At 37.4% G+C, this 21,399-nt stretch overlaps 2 protein-coding genes across 2 annotated transcripts; both read left to right on the top strand.

Annotated features, from left to right (window-relative positions):
• The first annotated feature begins 11,978 nt into the window (after window positions 1–11,978).
• Window positions 11,979–14,690, top strand: LOC118821765 (protein phosphatase 1 regulatory subunit 27). The gene is made up of 3 exons (XM_036590493.1): window positions 11,979–12,757; window positions 13,307–13,457; window positions 13,861–14,690. The coding sequence occupies exons 1-3, from the start codon at window positions 12,343–12,345 to the stop codon at window positions 13,979–13,981; spliced, it is 687 nt and encodes a 228-aa protein (XP_036446386.1). The 5' UTR covers window positions 11,979–12,342; the 3' UTR covers window positions 13,982–14,690.
• A 2,828-nt stretch (window positions 14,691–17,518) lies between these two features.
• Window positions 17,519–21,399, top strand: mcrip1 (MAPK regulated corepressor interacting protein 1). Its single transcript, XM_036589530.1, has 5 exons — window positions 17,519–17,649; window positions 18,461–18,556; window positions 20,025–20,140; window positions 20,307–20,402; window positions 20,609–21,399. Exons 2-5 carry the CDS (start codon window positions 18,549–18,551, stop codon window positions 20,671–20,673), a joined length of 285 nt encoding a protein of 94 aa, XP_036445423.1. The 5' UTR covers window positions 17,519–17,649; window positions 18,461–18,548; the 3' UTR covers window positions 20,674–21,399.

The following is a 21,399-nucleotide window of genomic DNA, read 5'->3' as shown; positions in this document are numbered from 1 at the left end:
TCTTTGGAGAAAATGCTCTGCAATGTACTGTACTATGCAGAACAATTAATTAAGCTTAGCTTTGATTCACTGTTGTTCCCTCTCCCAAATCCTAAGCTGTCTTTACTGACATGATAAGACCTCCAGGTCTTAGAGACACAAGCAATCTAAGGCTAATCACAGTTAGGACACAAAATCAGTGCTTACATTCATAATTTAATAAGTGACTTCTAATTAACTGTGTCTGAAAAATATTATGTTTACCACGTAAAGTTATGCTTTACAAAGGTGAAGACAAACCTGTAATCAAAATGGCTTATTCATACATCACATAGCTAATGCTAAAGACTGGCTCCAAGAGTGGACAAACTGCTGCTTTGATTAAGCGATCTCATGCTAGCACAGTATCCCCCTGGCTTCACAGCAAAGTGATTAGCCTCTTCCACTGGCCCTGGATTACCAGAGCCTGAATTAGAAATGAACTGCGCTTTGGTCTTGGCCTTACACAAGAGCAGTAACTAGATCCAACCTGCAGGATATGGCAGTCAAGGCCTAAGCTACTCCATTTAATCATTCATGGTCAGGATGTTAAGATTCAAGTGAGGATCTCACTATCTCGATCCTTGAAACTCAAGCTTTACCCCCGATTAGTGCTACCTGTAGTCAAATATGAAAATGTGTTGAAAATGTGTTGATAATCAAATATGTTGATATGTTGATTTCATATCATTTCATGTTGTTTGTTGTCACGATGGGCCTGACTGTTCAGAATACAACTATTCATCTTAGTAATAATAAGAAGAAGAATTTCTACAGTGCCTTTCACATACCCAATGCCGCTTTACAGTAAGGACTTTACAGTAGAAAAAAAATTAAGGTATTGAGGTTAACTTTGAAAGAGGACAGGCCAGAGCAGTTGTGGAGAGATAAAGGGAGAGTTACATAGTTTAGAGGCCATAACACTAAAAGATCTGCCCCCAAAAGTGGAGCATTTATAGAAAGGGACCATCAAAAGACCCGCATCAGAGGACCTCAAAATACAGGCAGGAGTATAGGGGAGAAGGAGGTCAGCTAAATAAGGGGGTGCTAGACCATTCAGGGCCTTGAAAGTCAGGAGGACCTTGAAATGGCTGTGAACAGAAATGAGTAACCAGTGCAGCAGACAGAGAATGAGCTGATGTGAGCAGTTTTTTTGAAAGAGACAAGCAGATTCTTAGAACTTCTTTAATTGTTCTGGTATTCAAAACATGTGTATGTGTATTTATTATGTATTCTAGAGTTTAGATCTAATGAGGAAAGGAAGAAGCAGAGGAGAGTTTTACACTAGAAAATACAGCAGCAACACAAAAAAGCAAGTCAATCTCAAATATTTCTAAGATGTATAAATCACCCACTTTAATCTGTCTTTTCAAAAGCAGTGGTCAATGACATGTTAAATTAGCAGGAAGTATGGCTTCAGTAAGACACAAGGCCCAAAAGAGCAAACAACACATTTAGAAAAAAGAAAAGAAAAATAACTAACCAGCAACACAAAAAAATAAAATGATGATGATAATAATAATAATAATAATAATAATAATAATAGTAATAATAAAAAGAAACCGCAAAACGCGATCCTATCTACTCTAAACTCAATAAAATCAAAGGGTTTAAACAAAAAGATAGGTCACTCATACATTTCCTGACAAACAAACAAGGAGAAGAGAGCAGCTTATTATCCAACAAGGTTTACGCACAGATGCACAATCAAACACACAAAAAGAATGAGAAGAGTGTATTATTTCAAATAACATCACAGCTGTGATTTGGTCACAGGCACAAGCGGAAGGCAGGTATACTGCAAATCAGCCCAAGAAGCCCTGAACGATGTATCTAATGTGCTTTTAAAGTTGTGGCATTTTATGCTACGAACACTGCCATAAATCTGTTGCAATATCAGGTTCAGCTCAGCTTTTTTCAATATTTGCCAGATTAACCTGAATGTGGAATGGTCGCAACAATTAACTGTAGCATAAAGTGAGTGGTTATTCAGCAACCGGTGTTCAGCAGAATGATACAGTTAGTGTGTAAAAAAGTGCAGTTATCACATATAAGAGCACGGCTAGAACACTTCTCACCTGATCAGTTTGTGCTGTTTTATCAAGAACCACAATGAATGTCAGGGTACAAGCAGCTGATGTTGAAATAGTAACATCTAAGCAGAGCTACATTCTACTGAATTAGTTCAAACTGCAGACCTGCAGAAAAAAAAGTATTTAAAAAACAATTAACTAGTCGGAACTTAGGCGTTTACAAGGATTATGTTATGATCTGTTTAAACCCAATGCATTAATAGAGACAGTAATAAGCTAAATACATACATCAAATCATCATTTACAATAATTTAATTTTTAATGTCTTTAAAATGATAAAGTGGTTTCTTTTGTGAAGTTAAAAGGTTTAGATTTACTTGGTGCATTAGTTTAATTACTAAATTTAAAAAAAAGTATTCACAAATACGCTCCCATGTTTTCTTGACACTACTGAAACACAAAGAGTTTTAGTCCTTGGGTGGAGTCTTATTTTAGCCACACCCCTGCATTTTAGAGCAGGAAGTGTGGCTGCATCCCTGTCCCTCATGGCCAAATGGTGAGCAGTTAGATCCCACTGTTTTGAAGTAAATCCAGTCCCAAAGTCTGAAAATCAGTGTGACTTTAAGAATCGTCACTACTGAAACACAATTAAGTCAATGTTTTTGTTTTTTTTTTTTGATTATGATTATGATTTTGACTTTTCAAAGCTGTGTTTACTAACTGTGTACTGGCTAGTGTTTTTGAGTTCTGTTCAAGATTAGCTAAAATTGTCACTACCAAAATAGTGAAGTGAAATTGGTCAGGTTTATGGTGTTATGATTGTTGTGATAAAATGGAATGTTCAATAATTTGTTTTAATACAAAAATACAAAAGAATTTCAGTCTATAATCCAAGTCATTTAAAAGTCTAAAATGCATTTTGAAACCAGACATTGGTACCAGTTCAGTGGAATGATCCACACGTGGAATCTTTTCAAAAAGACTACAGATTTGACCAGACTAAATTGTGTGAGTTATTGTTCTGTGAGTCAGTTGATATATTAAATCACAAACAACTAAAACACAAAGATAAATCACTAAATCAACCAAGAGATCAGGTATGAATTACCTGTTACCCAAATGCAATTAATGAATGTTAAACTCTTCCATGTTCTCTTTTTCTATTTTTTTGTTGTATATTGAATAGTTCAATAGTTTTAAAAATATTCAAAGAGCAAAAGTAGTTCACATGTCCACTCCTGGTTCATTGCCCTTAACAACATGGGCATCTACTCTTTCAATATGCAGAGCCAAGGATTAATACTTCTGAGTATTCTGCACCTGGATCGTATCCCAGGAATACAGAGCTGGCATCCAGTACCAGTGACTATGTCTCTCTGTAGACCGATCAACAATCCATCAGTGCTGCCTTTCAAATGTTGTCCCGAGATATGAGGTCACCCACCATCCCTCGTCCACTGGCAACCAAAATAAAAGCTTTCCCAGACAATGGCTAGCATGTGCTCACAGATAAGCCTTTCTGACAGGTTGTAAACTGTGGAAATGCTTCCAGCACTGGCTCTGTTTATACCTCTGAGGCTGGATTTGGGGTCAAGCTCTAAGCCAAAGCTCAGGCTCCTAACAGAAAGCTACCTGATTGACACAAGGTAACAAACAGAGCTGAGAGCATGCATAGAGAACATACCTACAAGCATACAGAATGTACAAGCACAACATGAATGTTGCTCTGTCTGACATAAGAAACTTACAAGAAAAGGACATTGCATCATTCTTAAATCAGGCCTAAATTCAATCACATCCAAACCTAAAAATACTTTGAGAATATTCAAGTCTAGTTGAAATTCAGAAAAAAAATTCCAAATACAACCAGAGGCAGGATTGAAAATAAAAAATTAAATTCAGAACACACACACACATTTTCTAAGCTTCCTGGGTCACGGGGAGTGTTGGAGTCTGTCCCAGCGCTCATTGGGTGGAAGGCAGAAAACATCCTGGACAGGTTGTGAGTCACGTTCAACACAGTGTATCGAAATTTAAAATTGAATCATTGCTGGTGGAAAACACTGTCAATGACCAAAACTAGCTAACATCCTATTAAAGTGGACAGGGAGGGGAAGGGGCTTATGCAATGCATGCACCTAAGCTCAAAAGACTGAGCTTTTTTCTGAAGTCACTTATGAATTCTCAGGGTTGTGATTTTTGTGCCTTGTTTTGTTAGGGAGCTGGCATGGCATGGCAAAAAGTTTTACATGAGAACTTATAGGAACTAGAAATAAAATCCTAAGTCAAAGACTGACATCAGATACAATTGTTACAATTTTAAAAACTGAATAGAATTTTAACTTTGGAATTGAAATCATATAAAACCAGGAAATAAGTATCAAAAATATGGTGCCTTTACACCTGTACCAGAGGCTGAATAAAAGTCCATATTTCTAAATGTAGCACCTGCTAAATGACCCTAAAGGGAAAATCCACTATTTTTTTATTTCTGCATAATCATTCAGAGTGATTTGATGAAATTATTTATTGAAAAAAGTAATGAAAAAAAGTTTATGTAGTATTCAAAATGACCAGTGACTCAACATGTGTCTTCTGAATTTTTATATGTAATGTTAATAAAGGTAAAATATCTTACCTCAAATTTTTCGTAGAACAGTGTCTCAGCAATATTCAATGTTTGTCACCATTTCATGTGAGGTAACTTTTAGAGATAGCTTTCTTCAGATGTCTGGTTCCGATCACCACCACTGTGAACAGTTCTGACTCAGTATGTTTCTAAAACAGAACATTTCACATCAAACCAACCTGAATGATTATGTTTACCTCCTAACTATGTAATTATGCAGAAATAAAAAAAAAAAAGTCAAAAGTTACCAACAGCCATCATCAAGTAATTGATGAAATATTAAAAATGAATAGCTGAGGGCTCCAGAGTGGCCCACCGTGCAAGTGTTAACCCTGTCAGATTGGCCTTTTAGATCCCTGGTAATGTTACAGCTCTTCCATGGCTATGAGTCCAAGATAATTGGTCTTTCTCCTTCTGGGAGGGTCAGACGGCGCCAAGAAACTCAAATGTGAAATCCTCCTCAGGTCTGACAAATATTTGAGAGATGAAATCTGAACCTAAAGGACTCAAATACCTATTTCAAGCTCTAGTCAAAATGGCTAATGGTGATAAATGGTAAAGATAAATTCAGAAACTACTCAGTAGTATTATGCATTAGCTGGAATTTGGTTTTATATATTTCTGAGAGATTTTAGCTTTGCTACAGTCTACATGTTTAAATTTTCCCCTGTATGGCACGTTAACTTATTTTCAAACCTTTGCACATGACTGGATATAAAAATTAGGGATACACAGCTGGATTCAGTCAAGGTCAGAATTGGCACATTTTTGCTCCAAATATTCAACTGGCAACCAGCCAGTTTCATAACTTTATTTTGGCCAGTCTATGTTGCAATTTTATGATGTAAATAAAATGAGTCCAGTAAATGCACTTGAGCCTTTTTAATGCTACGTCTACACCAGAACCAAAGTGTAGAATAGTCATGCATGACTCGTTGTGCTAATTTAGCAGTTGCCTCTTCCTTTCAGTGTAACACTTTATTTCATTCATGTTATTTAAATAGGCAACTGCATATTTGTGTGCAATAAAAAAATATCAGTTGGGCTAAATCATCATTTATATTGCGACTAATAGAAAGTACTGGAAATGTGCTTAATGTGTTAATAAATAAATAAATAAATAAATAGGCCAATTTGGCTGAAAAGAAATCAGAATTGAAATCAGTCAAAAATTCATGATTGGTGCATCCCTAATAAAAATAATAATATTAGGCCTTCGTTCTTTTTTACACAAGCAATGTGCACCCTTTAAGACGTGGGGTGTAAAAGAGGGCTAATACTATGTATAGCGTTCTTAATGTGTGCTGGTGACCCCAACATGTGAGAGGTCACAATATTCTGGCACGTATCCAATGGTGATGACAACCAGTCCATACTGACCTATCCCATGCCTTCCTTGCCCACTGGTGGGTGGAGCTCTTTCACTCTCTGTGCAGACTGCCATATAAGAGAGGGACCAGTATGAGAGCCTAGTGTCAAAGGACACTGCCTGCAGCCACAAACATTCAATTACTCTCGCCTCAGTTTGTCTAGACATGAGCTCTCAGTCACGTATTGTGCATCCACACATTCTTGACCCTAATTGCAGGAGGGTTTAACTGGGGATATTCCAAGCAGCTATACTTAAAAAAGTAACCCATTACAAATGATAAACTACTTATGCCAAACTGTAATGAGATGGCTTACTTTTTAAAACCCATACAAATCTGTACCAACTGGAAAGTATAAGAGAAAAACCCAATAGTCCTTTTAGTACTTTATTTGGAAAAAAAATAGCCATTCACAGTAAATATCATTTAAAAGGTTTGTCACTATTCCTGCCTTTGAACAACACAGTCTGCTAGCCTAATTAAAACTGCATATTTAAAAAGATGCCTATTCTAAAGGGTTCTTTAGTATAGGCAATGTTTCTATTTAGAACCATAGAATCATTTCATTCTTAAATGGTTCTTTGCATGGCGAAATAGTTCTTCAGACATGGCAAACATGTTGTATATGGTTCTGCATAGCATCAAAAAGGTTCTTCTACTGTTACAAACTTGACGTCAAAACAACGGAAGAAACCTTTTTCATGCTAAATAGAACCATATACAACACATTCACCATCAATCTGAACTGAACTGAAGGAGAATTCAAGTAGAATTCATGGTTCTAAATAGAACCGTTGCCTTTACTTAAGAACTCTTGCAGAACCATCTTTTTTAAGTGTGTATAAACAACTGATGCTGTTTGTAAACCTAGAAGCCACTAGAACCGGTTCAAAAGCAGCTGATGAATAAAAACTGATTTTGGCCTGTTTAGATGAAGTTGCGGTTCTCTCCTTCAGTATGCAGATTTTTATCCATCAGTTTCATATTAATGTGATTAGATCTTTCAATAGATTTTTCTGACTCTAATTTTTGGTGCTTCCTGCGTTAATGCTGAGCTGCTTGCATTCACACTGTTATTACAAGAACTTAAACTGTAATGTGTTACACTACATTGTTAGGGGAAAAAGTAATCACATCACCGTTAAGGCTCATTCATGCTCAACGTTAAATACAGATACAGATTCGGACGGAGCCTTCTGTCCATACTTTGCATTCATTTTGTCCACATTTGTGCATGTTCTCTGAAAGCTTACAGATCCATGCCAATGTAAAGGGCACATGGAAGTATGAGGACAGTGGTGGTTACGTTGCTTGAGTAGACGTATTTATTTTCATACGTAAAGGGGGAATAAATGAGCCTTCATATTTTATTTTATACTATGTTAGCCCCAAGTACTGACTCGACAGTTTCAGATTTGATGTAGTGTATGGGGTAACACTGCTGCTCCACACAGTAGACAGGAGTTCCCGACCAAGCAAGCACACCACACTACACCAGTAAGAATCCTTGGGCAAGACTCTTAACACTACATTTGTCTACATCTGTAACATAAATAAATTGTAAGGTGCTCTGGATAAGCGCTTAGACTATCTCAGGATAAATGTTGCATATTGTTGTATATTTCTAGTTGTATATATACCTGTAGATAGGTTTTTTGTATATATTCTTCTTTTTATATTGTATCACCCTTATTATTATAACTGTCCTGTGTTGTGTGACTGCTACTGGCTGCTAAATTTCCTTCGGGATCAATAAAGTATCTATCTATCTATGTATCTATGTATCTATGTATCTATCTATCTATCTATCTATCTATCTACACTGTAAATGTAATGGTATGGTTCCTGCTCATGATCATCCTGTTATGTTATATGAAGAATTTTTTATTATTCCTTGTTTAGCTGATGTTTCTTTACAGAATGATTAACCAGTAACTTGGATGTGCAAGTATGAAGAGCCTTTTTTGTAATAAGTTTGAAGAACCTCCATATAATCTAAAAATTCTGTATCAGTTAAAGGTTTTTCTTAGAACTGCATGTTCCAGCCAAGAACCATTTAGGGATCTTTATTTTTAGAAGTATATTCATTACAAGTGCAATATTCATTATTTCATTTAGACAAGTGCAATAACTGACCCTTCAATCTTTTATTAGAAGGGAATCCCCAGGGCTTTCTAGATTGTCAGTGAAGGCCTATAATTCTGGAAACTTTTGTAAGATCATTTTTAGTTATAGAACCATTTTTGGTGTATTGAAACTCTGCAAATACTGTAGTAATACTCTTTTTTCATTTTGACAGGCAAAAAGAGCTAAATATTTTGGTCCAATCCACTTGTGGTATCTAGGTAGATTAAGCCTTATATGTCAAATTACCACCAACATAATTAAGAAGTGACAGTTCATGTCGTGTTTTGACTGCCATTGGGTGGGACCAATTTTGTGACTCCAGGCCTTCTGGAATGCCAAGATATGTCACAGACTGTGAATAGGAGCAGAAGCCTAACCAGATTTCTGTACATTGTTAGAGATCAAAAAGTAGCGGCAGCAGCTCTGTGCCAGAATCTTTTACTGAAGAGTCACTGTAAAACTGCAACATACAAGGTAATATATATGAGTTAATATCGTACAAGCTTCAAAACGTGGAATGTCTTTAACAAGCATTAAATGTGTTTAAACATGAATTTTAAAAGAGTGTTAACTCATTTCCTCAGACTTGTTTGTATGTAGGCCAACTGTTAAAGTAGCCATGATCACAGCCAACTGAAACTTGATAACTTGTCTATATTAAAGCATAAGAAAATTAAATTAGTATAAAAATATCCATGTGTGCTGGTTGCCATGGGATATTATTATGCATGAACTGTCTACTAGTCAGGTCACTGGCTCTTAATATGAGACTCAGGGAGGAGAGCCAGTGCTTTTTCCTCTCACTGTTCCTCTTGGCTAGGCATCACCTTCTGTAAAATGCTGAAGCCCAGCCCAAGGCCTGCGAAATCCAGATCCAACCAGCACAGCCACTCTCTGAAGACTCCTTCAGGACAGCTGCAGTGTATAGAGGTCTGGACTTCAGAGCACAGTCCACACGCACCAGTGACTTCTCACGCTAGCAGCAGGTCTGAGCTATGCAAGAACGAGCACGTCAGAACTTTTCCTAGCCTTTTACAAGGTCAAGGTTTCATCAAGATCGGTTATATAAGCACATAGTAGGATGCAGAGTTATGATCTTTCTTTTAGTTCACTTTTTTCCTGTATTTTCTTTTCCATTTATAGTTGAATGAAGCTCATAATCAAAGACATATAAGAAATTGGGGATTGAGAGGGTGCAGGTACACAGAACTTGAAGTCAATTGAATGTTCACTGCCTGGCAAAAACTATGGGGACACATTGCCCTCTCTTGTCATTTGCCAATTAATGTTTTATTTTCACTGTTATATTGCTGGGCATTATGGATAATGTCCTAAAAAGCAATTTCTAGTACTTGCAACACTCATGTTTATCAAAGTGTCTTTCTTAGTATTAACAGTAGAGTTTGCTTAAATAAAGATATGATAGTTTTCTATTAACTATTTAACTGATGTTAAAATATTTAAAGAGTAGCTGATGTGAATGTTAAAATATGTCTAGGGTTTGACAATATTCCCAGTGAAGAACTTTTGTTACTTGTTTCTTTGCAAAAGCAAAGAACAGCTACAAAAGGTTCAGCTATTTTTTATGTGTTGAATAAAAACACATTTAGATTAATATTTACCTTATGCTATACAAATTGATTTAAACTCATCACATGAGAACCAGATATGACATCTACATCTACCAATTAGTATTAATCACTCTACAACGTTTGTATGGATAATGTAGTGTTTGTTTCTAGTCCATTCTTTAATTGCTGTGGAAACCCTCATGCTGGATGACTGAGGCAACTCAAACAAGCAGTCGACGTCACCCCAGACCCACCCATAAATAGCACCGCTGACTCCTGCTATATGTAGACAAACTGAAATCTAAAAACAAATAGGTTTGTTGAGCCACACCATCTGATATGCCTTATTGAGGGAGGGGATGAACTTAGTGACTTTGATTTATGTGGGATCCATGAGACAACACTTGGCTGCAGTGGTGGTACTGGTGGCCTAAAACTTGTTTTTCCAAAAGGTCTCAATGCAGTGTTGACTCACTGTGTCTTTTTTGTCTGTCTGTATAAACTTAATGTCCATGTAAACTTGCTAAGCGTGACTCGTCTTGGGTGCTTACTAGAATTTACAAGAATTTTAGTGATCCTGCTCCTTATTTTCTTGCAGAAAGAAAGCAAGGCCTACTTTATTTTAAATCATATTCAACACCGATATTTGTGTTTTGGATAGAAAAACATTATTAGAATAATATGTTCCTTAATCCATGCAAATTTATTCAGACTCATCACATGAGAACCAGGTATTAAATCTGCATGTACCAATTTGTATTAATTCCAGCAGAGCATTAACATTTATTATGCAGGGTTCTTTCTAGTCCATGCCTTGGTTGATGTGTAAACCCTTTTTATGATGCTTGTGTGGACCTACTGTATGTACTATTTGTAATATCGCCTGACTGCTGCTGACCAGCATGAACGTGCATGATTAATATCACTTTTAGAATGTTCTAAAAAGATCACATGGCTCCACCGAGGCTCTGGAGGCATCCACCCGCTATAAAACCTTCATTTCCCTCACCTGCTGCCCGCATGCTCTGTCGATGATCGAGGGTTGTGCTTATTGATCTATGAGTAAGAGTGCTGATTTAGACACTGTTTATGCTCATAACTACACTTTTAAAAATAAAAGGTCTCCAAAAGAACTGTTGAACCCAGATTTTTGGGAATGAGTTCAGATGTAAACCAAAGTGTAGGTGTGAAGAACCTTTTCAAAGTGAAAGAACTTCAAACAAATTAACAAAGTTTTGTTTCCCTAGAACAGGGCAGCATTTGTGTCGGCTGCATCTGGCTCCAGAGCCACGTGTGACTCTTCTACAGCCTCCTTGCAGCTCCATAGCAGAATTAGATTTTTAAATAAAAATAAAATGATCCTCCTTGCAGTAAAATAAAGCTTTGCTGAGCATTCTCATACACAGTTCATAAATGGTCTTAAACACTGGATTAATCTATATCTGCTAGTTCAACAACCATTAACCCTGAAGACTGCTGGCAAAGCAATGCACACAACAATCTCGTCTAGCTAGTAGCTGATGAAATGGCAAAGAATAGAAAGATTCAAGATGAACATTAAGTATTTAGAGACAAATGGACAGACTCTTTTGCATTTATATGTACTCCAGCTGGTTTCAACAAGAAACTGTCAGCCACCAAAAAGTCGAATGCTGAGAGACTTATTATAAGAAACCATTAGTGTGGAAAAGTATCCTGCCGGAGATGCACGAAAAGTGGCTATAGCTAAGCTAAAGCTTAAAGCAGAGCAAAGTCTGTAAGTCTGCATTTATAGTATATTATATTGTATTATATTATATTTTTAAGCCTATACTAAGACATTAGCACACACTGAGACATATTTACAGTCAAGATGTTAAAATACTACACCAATAAAATGGATATAAAATGCTGTGGCTCCCAAGGTGGTTTAAATTTTTGTTGAAATGGGACAGAAAGGCTCTTCTTAACAATTGGGTTGCTGACCCCTGAACTAGAACCATACACCGAAGCCAGGAACTACCTGAAAATTTTATTCTTAAGAGAGTATGGTAAACACGTAGGAGGTGTCATGCTTCATGTATTGGACACGTTTTTGAAGTTACATGGGAAGGTGGAGTCAGAGGTTGCAGCGCATGTGACAGTATTGTGGGAGTAACTCTGATGCAGCCATTCACTGCTGTGCTGAAGTCACATGATACACAGGACAGCATTCCCAAAATAACCCTACAAAGAATATAAAGGGACCTGCTCAAGCCTTCACAGGCAGAAGACAACCCAAAATGATGGCACAGGACAAGGTGCAATAAATGCTCAAAAACAAGCGATAGCAGGACAGATTCCAAGTAGAGTCAAGAGGGAAGAGCAGGCAAGTTAAGACAAGTATAGAACTGATCAAGAAACTGGTTTCAGAAAGTGTGGTCAAGTACCTCAAAAGCATTGTGGGATCTGCAGAGAGGAAGTACCAGTGCTGTTCTGTTGGAGGTCCACATAAGGGGACTTATCCTGCAAAGGATTAACCTTTCTGGACATTTCTTGGAATTTTTCTGGATTTCTTCTGCCTCCTCCTGACCTCTGAGCAGAGGAGGGGAGGCTGAAGCATCACTACGGCAGGGATGAAGTACAGCTACCAGTACCCGGTGTCCCAGTACACACGCCACAGCACATACACCCCAACAACGCACTACATGCCTACACTTTCCACCACAAAGCATTACTCTACCAGCTCCTACACCCCCAGCTACTACAGCTCAACAAAATACACTCCATCGCACTACACCCCACCTGCCTACACCCCTGCCTACAAAAGCACCTCCACCTACACGTCTGTCTTTAGCAAACCCACACGCCAAAGTAGCAGCCACCGTGCACCTGTCCAGCAGACTCCCACTGCAGCGGTCAAACCTGCCAGGACTGTACGCTTCACCAATGATGTCTTATTCCAAGACCATGTTCGGCATGGGGAGCTGGAAATGATCGGCCGCTTCATGAGAGCAAGGAAAGTGCGAGTGGACACCATTTTCCATTCTGGTAAGCGAGGTTTGCCTCAGCTCTGGTGACAAAACAAAAGTGCTTTTTCCCCACAGTGTAACGGTTACTGACTTGGACATAATGTTCTAGGAAAAACTTGTAATCTTCACACTTGCATATCACAAAATATGGTGTCTGCAGCGTAATCACCAGATTCATCCATTCAGGGAAGGGGTCCAAAGCACAACCGACAGCACAAAATGTTGTGCATGTTGCATGCAATGATATATTTCCCCAAGTCCCCATATCTTACAAAGAGTAGTTTCAGCAAATCACCCACTGAAAGATTCTTTAAGGAACAAAAAGGGTTCTCCTATTACACTGCTCCAAAGAACCCTTTTTGAGTACAGATGGTGGTAACACTAATTAGACAAAGCTGAGAAAATAGCATGGTGCTCTGCTGTCGGCCTTTACTGCCTTAGTGAAATCTGAATGAGCAAAGCAGCATCTTTTGGGAAAAAGTGAGCTAAGCACTGATTAGAGAGGATGTGTGAGCCAAGTCATTTACTTCTCTCTTTTTCTCTTTTCGTGTCTTGTTTCCTACAATAGGCATGGCAGCTCTTCATGAAGCGGTTCTCTCAGGGAACTTGGAGTGCGTGAAGCTTCTGATAAAGTATGGAGCTGATGTTCACCAGAGAGATGAGAATGGCTGGACTCCTCTTCACATGGCCTGCAGTGATGGCTACCCTGAGATTGCACGGTAGTGTGAAACGAGCAAATATCAAAAACAAAAGCCCTTAGAACTGATAAATAATATAATAACACAAAGCAACATGTGCCAATAGAGGCTATACTGACAGCTAAATATGCTAAGAGGGGGCTATGCCAATAGATACTTAAACATGCCAATAGTTGGCTATGCTAACAGATAACTAAACCGGCTAATAGGTGGCTATACCAATAGATAGCTAAACATGCCAATGGATTGTTATGTTGATGGAAAGCTAAACATTCCAGTAGATGGCTAGGACTACAAATAGCAAAACAGGCCAATAGATGGCTATTCTGATAGATAGCTAAACATTCTTTTCATGGAAAATCACTGCCTTTACAAAAATACAAAGCTGCTTTATCTTACAGTTGTGTTATGGGCCTTTCCGCAGGTATCTGCTCTCTCTGGGTGCCAGCGTGGAAGCTGAGAATGAGAATGGGGAGAAACCAGCTGATCTTATTGACCCTGAATGCAAAGAGTTGATCAAACTGTTCGAAGTGGGCTGTGTCTAAGGAAACCAAGTACCTAGATTCAAGTCTAAGAAGATGGGGCCATCAAAGGAGCTACTGTTTATTGGTCAACTATTGGTACAAAGACAGTCTAATGGAAACTCCAGCTGGCTTTTGTGGAGGGAAACGTCCTTATATGTTGTTTTCTTTTTGTTTTTTTCCTATGCATTTTGCAAGGGCATAGAGGAATACGTGCGCACCTACTTTCCTCTAAATATATTGCCTTAACCTACTTCTGTGCTTCGCTCACATGCTGCGAAACCTTGGCCCTGCTAATCCCTTTTCCCCACTTCTGTAGCACTGTGCAACTGCACACATGCTGGCCCCCTGAGTGTTTACAGTGGGACCCGTTCTGGAGTTTCAGCTCCAATTACATTGTGCTGAAAGCACCCTGATGCCCAACCCAGCTGTATCATTTAATCAATGTAAGTAACGTCATCAGGTCCATGGCTTAAATTTGGTAACCTCACCTCGACAAAAATAGATCAGGACAACCCTAAATCACACTCACAGTTGCTGTTATTTTCAAGGATCTGTGCATTAGGTCTAAACATAGTGGCCTTTGGGGGGACTGAGAAATGCTTGGAAATGCTTGACTCCTAATACTCAATCTGGTACAGCATGTGTACTGGCATATATTTGACCGGTACAAAAGTTGGAGAAGCAGTATGTCTCTGGTCTGCTGGGCAGTTGGAGACAATGCTGAACAAAATTAATGAAAAATTCTTATAACTATAGCATCTGTATATGAGCAAAATATTGCTTCTGTCATGCTAAAACGTAGCACACTATATTTACACACTTGATGAATGTCTCTTGTAAAAGTCTTATGCTTTTCATTTTTTACTGTTTTCATAAATAAAGGTGCTTTTATAAAAGTGTTTTATTTATTTGTCATCTGTTGATTGTGGATAGTTTTAAGCCATTATCTGCTTAAAAACATGACATGAACTAGTACAGAAATGCACATATTTCTGTTTCTGCAACTACAGGCACTTTTGGCTGCCTGCATTTTAGAAAAACAGTGAAAACGTCTTCACCATGACATGATACACCAGTGTTGCTACACTCTCAGAAATAAAGGTACGAAACTGTGGCTGGGGCAGTTCCCCTCTTGTCACTGGGGTCGTACCCTCATGGGTACATCTCAGTAGCTTTAGTCAGGGAACATAATACCATAGTCCATTGAAATTATATTTTCTAAGTTGTACTGACTCCACACACCCCGTCTCATATCCAGGCTTTTTGTTCTATTGTTCTGTTTTAAAACATTGGGTTTAAAAAATACAAATGTGTACTTTTCACCTGGAAAAACTTTAATGTACACAGTTTAACCTTAAAACCATTGGTGTACCTTTGAGAGTACATTTACATTGTTTGTACCTTGATGAATAAAAAATATTCCTGCAGTACCTTATCAGTACTTTTTTTCTAATCCTTTTTGAGCATAAATGGCAAACAGAATGTCCTGTCACATTAGCTTTAGCAGACACTTTATTGCAATATTTGCTAGTATTCTCTGGCAAACTTATGTTAAATGTTATTTGAAGTCACTTGGTCAGTGTCTCAGTACAGACACATAAATGTGGAATAGACATATTTATAGAAGAAAAAAGACTGATTAGCAACAGTATTTATTTAAATATGTTTTGGTTTAAGAATTATACAATGCAGTTACAATTGACAAGATATAATTTTGTAATTTAGCTTCTTTTTATACATTTGAAGATTGAAATCACAGATGTGAGACATGAATAAAACTGCTTTTGTGACCCAACATATGCTTCACAAATTAAGCCTACATTAACTCATTACATTTTGCAACGTTTTGTATCTGAAAATGTGTTATGATTCTATGTTATGTTTTCTATGTGTTATGCTACAAATGTGAACATCCATCCAAAAGATGTACTGCTGGGGCTTAAAAGTGTACAATTGAACTAATATGTATAAATTATGAATACAGAAATGTACATATTATGATGATAATGTCCTTATGAGAATTTTGGAGATCAAACATTACTTTAAATTAGCATGAAAGGAAAATGGCTGAGTGCTGTTTAAATGTTCATGCTTAGCAAACATTAGAAAACATATGATAATTTCCCTACATTAGCTTGAAACTTTGAGAGCAGGAGTAGATGTGTGTATTTCTTCCTCTGCAGGGGTTTGCGTAGCCTACAGCACCACCTGAAGGATAAGAGTTCAGAAAGCCTCAAAGCCAGACTGGCTCATTACTCAAAATCAGATACAGATTTTTATCTACAAAATGTCAAAGTTTGTTTTCACATCCAAATACACCAGGGATTAGGCTATCATTGTTACACATCGCTAATCATTCCGCTGCAGTTAACCAGTCTTTCAAAATAACAGAAGAAATCTATTATCTTGACAGCTTTATCTACTGGTTCGCTAGTGTTCCATCCATCGCTGTAATAGTGACTGTTAGTGATCTCCGAATCAGTGCTAAAGCATTGATTTGGTTTTAACTTATTTGTTTGTTATATTTATAATATTATTGTATGTTTAAAAAACATATGTGAAAGGGCCCATTACATCCTATATTTGTAAATTTTTCTTACATTTTTTGTTTTGTGTTTTTTTTCCTCTAGGATGTCCACCTATTACAGTATTTTAAATGTATATATATATATATATATATATATATATTTTGCAATTCTTTTTTATACAACCATTTTCCAACCTCTCTTTTCCCCTTAGAATTAAACAGATTGTGTGGGTTTGTGTTACTTTAAGACTGATATATGTGAATGACCTCTGTTCTGATTGGCCGTTTTTTTATTGCACTTCATTCCAAAAATCCAGTCCAGGCTAAAATACCTCTCTTATCTTCAGTCTGAATGGAAGGAGCTAAACTCCTGTAGTCTGAATAGGTAGACATGTAAATGTATTAATTCTCGTGACATCACAAAAACAATAAATTCAAAACAATTTACTTCAGAAATGACTACATTTCCCCCCTTTTTTTTAACTGTGCACAAGAAGTTTTTTAAAATATTGCTGTCGGTGTTTGGTATCGAAATACTGGCCGTTGCATTACTTATTGTTGCGTTACTTAGTATCAGATGAATGAAAGCTTTTTAATTTTTAATTGAAATGACCATTTCTTCAACTATAATAATAATAATAATAATAATAATAATAAAATGAAAAATAAGTATAAAAAACTACAATATTATTTTTGCGTTCACCTTTTTAAATGTATCTGTGTTGTTATTATTTTTAAAACAATGACACAGTTAGTGTGAAATTAAATCAGTGACGCCAAGACTTAAATGGCTTAATTTATTCATTCATTCATTCATTCATTCATTCATGTGTTTATCTGTGTTCCAAAACCACATTCTACTTTACTACACATACTACACTAATGCATGGCCTTCTGTTGGTGGTGTACTCTTTTTTGCGTACTTTTAGTGTGGCAGTGTGCGGTTTTGGACGCACCCGTTGTGTTCGGCTCCTAAAACGTGAAATAGAAGCCAGGTTTCCCCTCAGAATAGGCGCTATGTTCTGCGCATGCGCCAGTGTGGCCGCTTTTGTTTTGCTGACCCGGAGATACTCCGTTTGCATTGGCAACGCTGCGGCCGACGAAGGTTTTGCGTTTTCTTATTCAAAGAAAGAAAGGAAGAGCGCAGCTGAGCGGTTTGCTGGTTAGTTGTTTCCTTCGTGTTAATGGGTCAGATATGCGTTCACAGTTTCTGTGGGATGCGAGTGCCGTTTGTGTGCTTGAGCCGCTTGACAGGCGGTGTGTGTTTACTCACTCATAGCGCTAGCTCGCTAGCCAGTGTGGCTTACAGTACCGATAACAAAGCTAACTTTGTAGATTAGTCACACTAACAGATTGGTCACAAAAAATAATCAACACAAAGTGTAGTTAAACCGCTGTCGTTTCATGTAAATTAATTTAACTTGTTTTGTGTACATCGTAATAATGTTTGCACGCTAGCTGGTTAGCTAACCTATTAACCTATATCTGTGTGTCTGGGCAGTCATAACCACGAATACAACGTTTGCAAACCTTGGTCCCAGCTTAATGCATTTATTTGACAGACTAGCTGATTTCTTCGTTTTTAGGCGTAGAATATCTGAACTGCCCTTTCAGATGTATTTGATTGTCTATAGTGATAATGTCGTAACGTTAATATGGTTAATAAGGTAACGTCAGTCTGTAGTTTTCTAACAATGTTATTGTGTCCGGCTGCGAACACGCACGGTTTGTTTTCGCTGATGGCATTGGTCAGCCTCAGACTGCCCCACATATAGTATAACTAACCTAGTCCATATCAAATTGAATGTTGAGTGTTTATTTTACGGTCTCTTCCTGTAAAGAAAGGGCTTCCAGCATCTTATCACCTGACATTTTTCAGTCAGGATAAACATGTCTGGTATTTTGAAAGAACAGCCTGAAGTATGTCTTACGTCATATATTTTTTAAGGTCTGCATATTTTTCTTCTTTTCAGGAATCATATTGTGCTCCACAGAGGAATTCTTTGCGAAATTTCAGCAAAGACTGTGTGGAGGATAAGGCATAGGCCTATTTATTGCACAATGACCAGGTAAGCTCATTCTGTCTTTGTCTTTCTGGCTGGACATTGCTGAGAGCTAAACACAGTAAATTAAAAAGCAACGCAAAATAGTAATCAGGAAATGTGTATATACATTGAGTCATGTAATTCATTTGTGTATAAACTGTGTATAAAATGTAAAACAATATAGATAAAAACATGGGGTCTGTGATGTTCTGTCATTGTTAATGTTAAGTAAAAAAAAAAGTCATGCATCCAGCATTAATAGTTATGAATAATCAAAATGTGTATTTCTAAGTCTCTACATCTCAAAAATGAATAAAGATACAAGCCTAAAATATTGTTTCTGAATCTTCTGTTTGTATGACGGGCCTAAAGGGCCATGGATTCACATTTTTTAGTTTTTCAGTTTGCCTGTTAATGAGTTCATTTGATTTTTATTCTTGAGATCTTGAGTTATTTATCACTATTACGACCAAGGTTGTTTTCCTGGGATAATGAAATATTGATCTTGCAATATTGAGAAAAATGAAACTTTGTGTTTTTCAAGATAACATAATTAAAACAGATGAATTTTTTTGTCTTTAAACGGGCTGTGATTGATGTCTTTAGAATAGAGCGAAAAGAAACTAACCGTAATCTCAAATGATCAGAAATTTGTATGTGTATTTTTCAATAGGCTCTGTGCTCTGTGTTGTACGGAGCCCTGCTGGTGACATCCTGTATAATTGAAAATAATGCATGGGAATGAGATAAATAAGTTGAGGTCATGACTTAGTAAGGAGTGGGAATGAGATCAGGCCTTACAAAGTTGTGGCCACGCATTAGGATCTCGTTCCCACGCCTTACTAAGTCATGGCCACACATTATTTTTATTTATACAGGATGTCACCAGCGGGGCTCCATGGTGTTGTTATGAGTGTGCAAACAACATTTATGACATTATCACTCAATATCTTGAGAGAACAAATAAAATTACCTTATAGTGGATAAACAGGGAAAATAAAATATGTGACTGCATGGTCCTTTAGGGCTTCTGTAAGTTTGGACCCTAATGGGCAGTGTTACTAGGATAAAAGCAATTCTGACAGTTCTGTGTAATTAAAAAATTCGGTGTATTTCGTTGATTAAAGCGTTTACAAAGTCATTCAAAGTGGTTTTATGTGAAATGACGCACTGTAGTGAAACTTGCTGACTCAGATTTTCATTACAGTTGTTGTGAATAACTATTGCATACAGTAGCACTCCGTGAGGTAACCTTTGGAGGCCTCCTCCTATCACAACTGTTGTGAACAATTCTTAAGAATCTCACTTTAGAATCTGGCATTTCACATCAAACTACTGTATGACTTTTTACATTGTAACAAATTAATTATAAAGACATTTAGGAAAAAATCTTTAAGTAAGTCTGAAATGGTCAATGGTGAACTTTTTCTGAAATCCATTGATCTAAGGTGGATTTACACCACATCAACTGTTCTCACCATCTTTCTTCCAGTTCCTCCACACCCCGAATGCATACATACAAAAGGACTTCTAGCCCTCGGTCTCCAACTAATACTGGGGAACTCTTCACACCTGCACATGAAGAAAATGTGCGCTTTATCCATGACAGTAAGTCTCTGGTGCTTTACATGCTGTGAATGGATTTCTGTCCTTTTACACAAGTACCTTTTTTAACAAAGATCTTTTTAAATGAAATACATGAATGCATAATTTCCCTTTTTTGGAATGTTATAAACATGTGGAACTGATCATAACATTTGTGCTCTTCTTCTAGCATGGCTCTGTGTTCTAAGAGATATTAAGTCACCTCAGAATAGTGAACGTGGACCACAAGAATATGTGGAGAAAAACCCAAACCCCAATCTCCACTGTGAGTTCTTTTTCCAGCAACAGCAGTTTTTTTTTATGCAGTTTAGCTTAATGCAGTTTCTTATACAGTTTAGCCTAATAAATGCTCTTATTATAGGTGTAGATCATAATGTATTGATTATGCCCTCAAAAAACAATATTTGCATGATTTTAAAGTCTTGATGAACCATGCATGATCCAGTGCAACTTTTTATTCTGTGTTTTTAGCCTTCACACCAGTTGACCTAAGCGACCTCAAGAAGCGCAACACACAAGACTCCAAGAAGTCTTAGTGAATTTCCTCTCTCACTTTGGTTCAACAGCTTTTTTGCCCCCACTCACTCTCTTTGGGACCTTTGTATGCCACCAACCTTCTGTCTGCCAACAATATGCCAACTTGTTGGGCCACCTTAGTCCGGAAAGCCTCTGCCTTTTCTGTCCCATAGACCTGTGGTCTGGACAAACTGGCTGACATATCTTCAAGACCCATTCAATCCCTGATTCTTTACCCTTCCCATTCTGTATTCGGACACTCTAGTTCTGAATCCATTCACCACTTATTGACAGATATGGGTAGGCAAGAAGGCCTGGAGTCCAATTTCAGGGATTTTGTCTTCTCTTGGTCTTTGGATTTTGTATTCTGATTTTTTTCATAAGCATTGTTTGTTTATTATTGTTAGTATTTTGACCTAGCAGAAGGAAATGGCAGAGTGGAGGTGGCATGTGGATACCGAGGGACGGACTCTAAAACTATCTCAAGACACGACGTGCTGCAGTCTTAAAACATAACGCTCCATTTTCAAACCATGTCACTTTGGAGGTTTTGGAAGTTAGTTCAATATGAAGTTTAGTATGATAGTACAGGCGAGTTTGGAAAGCCAAATGTTTTTAATAGAGATACCGTCATATAAAGAAAATATCAGTACCTTCAAAGAATTTGAGTTCTTTTTTCTGCATCTTAAACTTCAAGCCTTGAAATTGAAATAAAAGTGACTTTTATGGTATCTCAACCTCTAATA

This window comes from Colossoma macropomum, unplaced genomic scaffold (assembly GCF_904425465.1).
Source record: "Colossoma macropomum unplaced genomic scaffold, Colossoma_macropomum, whole genome shotgun sequence".
In the NCBI taxonomy this organism is placed as follows: Eukaryota; Metazoa; Chordata; class Actinopteri; order Characiformes; family Serrasalmidae; genus Colossoma; species Colossoma macropomum.
This window is presented reverse-complemented; position numbering and strand designations above follow the sequence as displayed.

What these genes read in the sequence shown, in the direction of transcription:
- LOC118821765 (XM_036590493.1), top strand. Translation starts at nt 12,343, where the DNA reads ATGAAGTACAGCTACCAGTACCCGGTGTCCCAGTACACACGCCACAGC. An exon ending in GGACACCATTTTCCATTCTG is followed by an intron (nt 12,758 to 13,306) that starts GTAAGCGAGGTT and finishes TTCCTACAATAG; the next exon opens with GCATGGCAGCTCTTCATGAA. An exon ending in GGCTACCCTGAGATTGCACG is followed by an intron (nt 13,458 to 13,860) that starts GTAGTGTGAAAC and finishes GCCTTTCCGCAG; the next exon opens with GTATCTGCTCTCTCTGGGTG.
- mcrip1 (XM_036589530.1), top strand. An exon ending in TGTGCGCTTTATCCATGACA is followed by an intron (nt 20,141 to 20,306) that starts GTAAGTCTCTGG and finishes CTCTTCTTCTAG; the next exon opens with CATGGCTCTGTGTTCTAAGA. An exon ending in CCCAAACCCCAATCTCCACT is followed by an intron (nt 20,403 to 20,608) that starts GTGAGTTCTTTT and finishes CTGTGTTTTTAG; the next exon opens with CCTTCACACCAGTTGACCTA.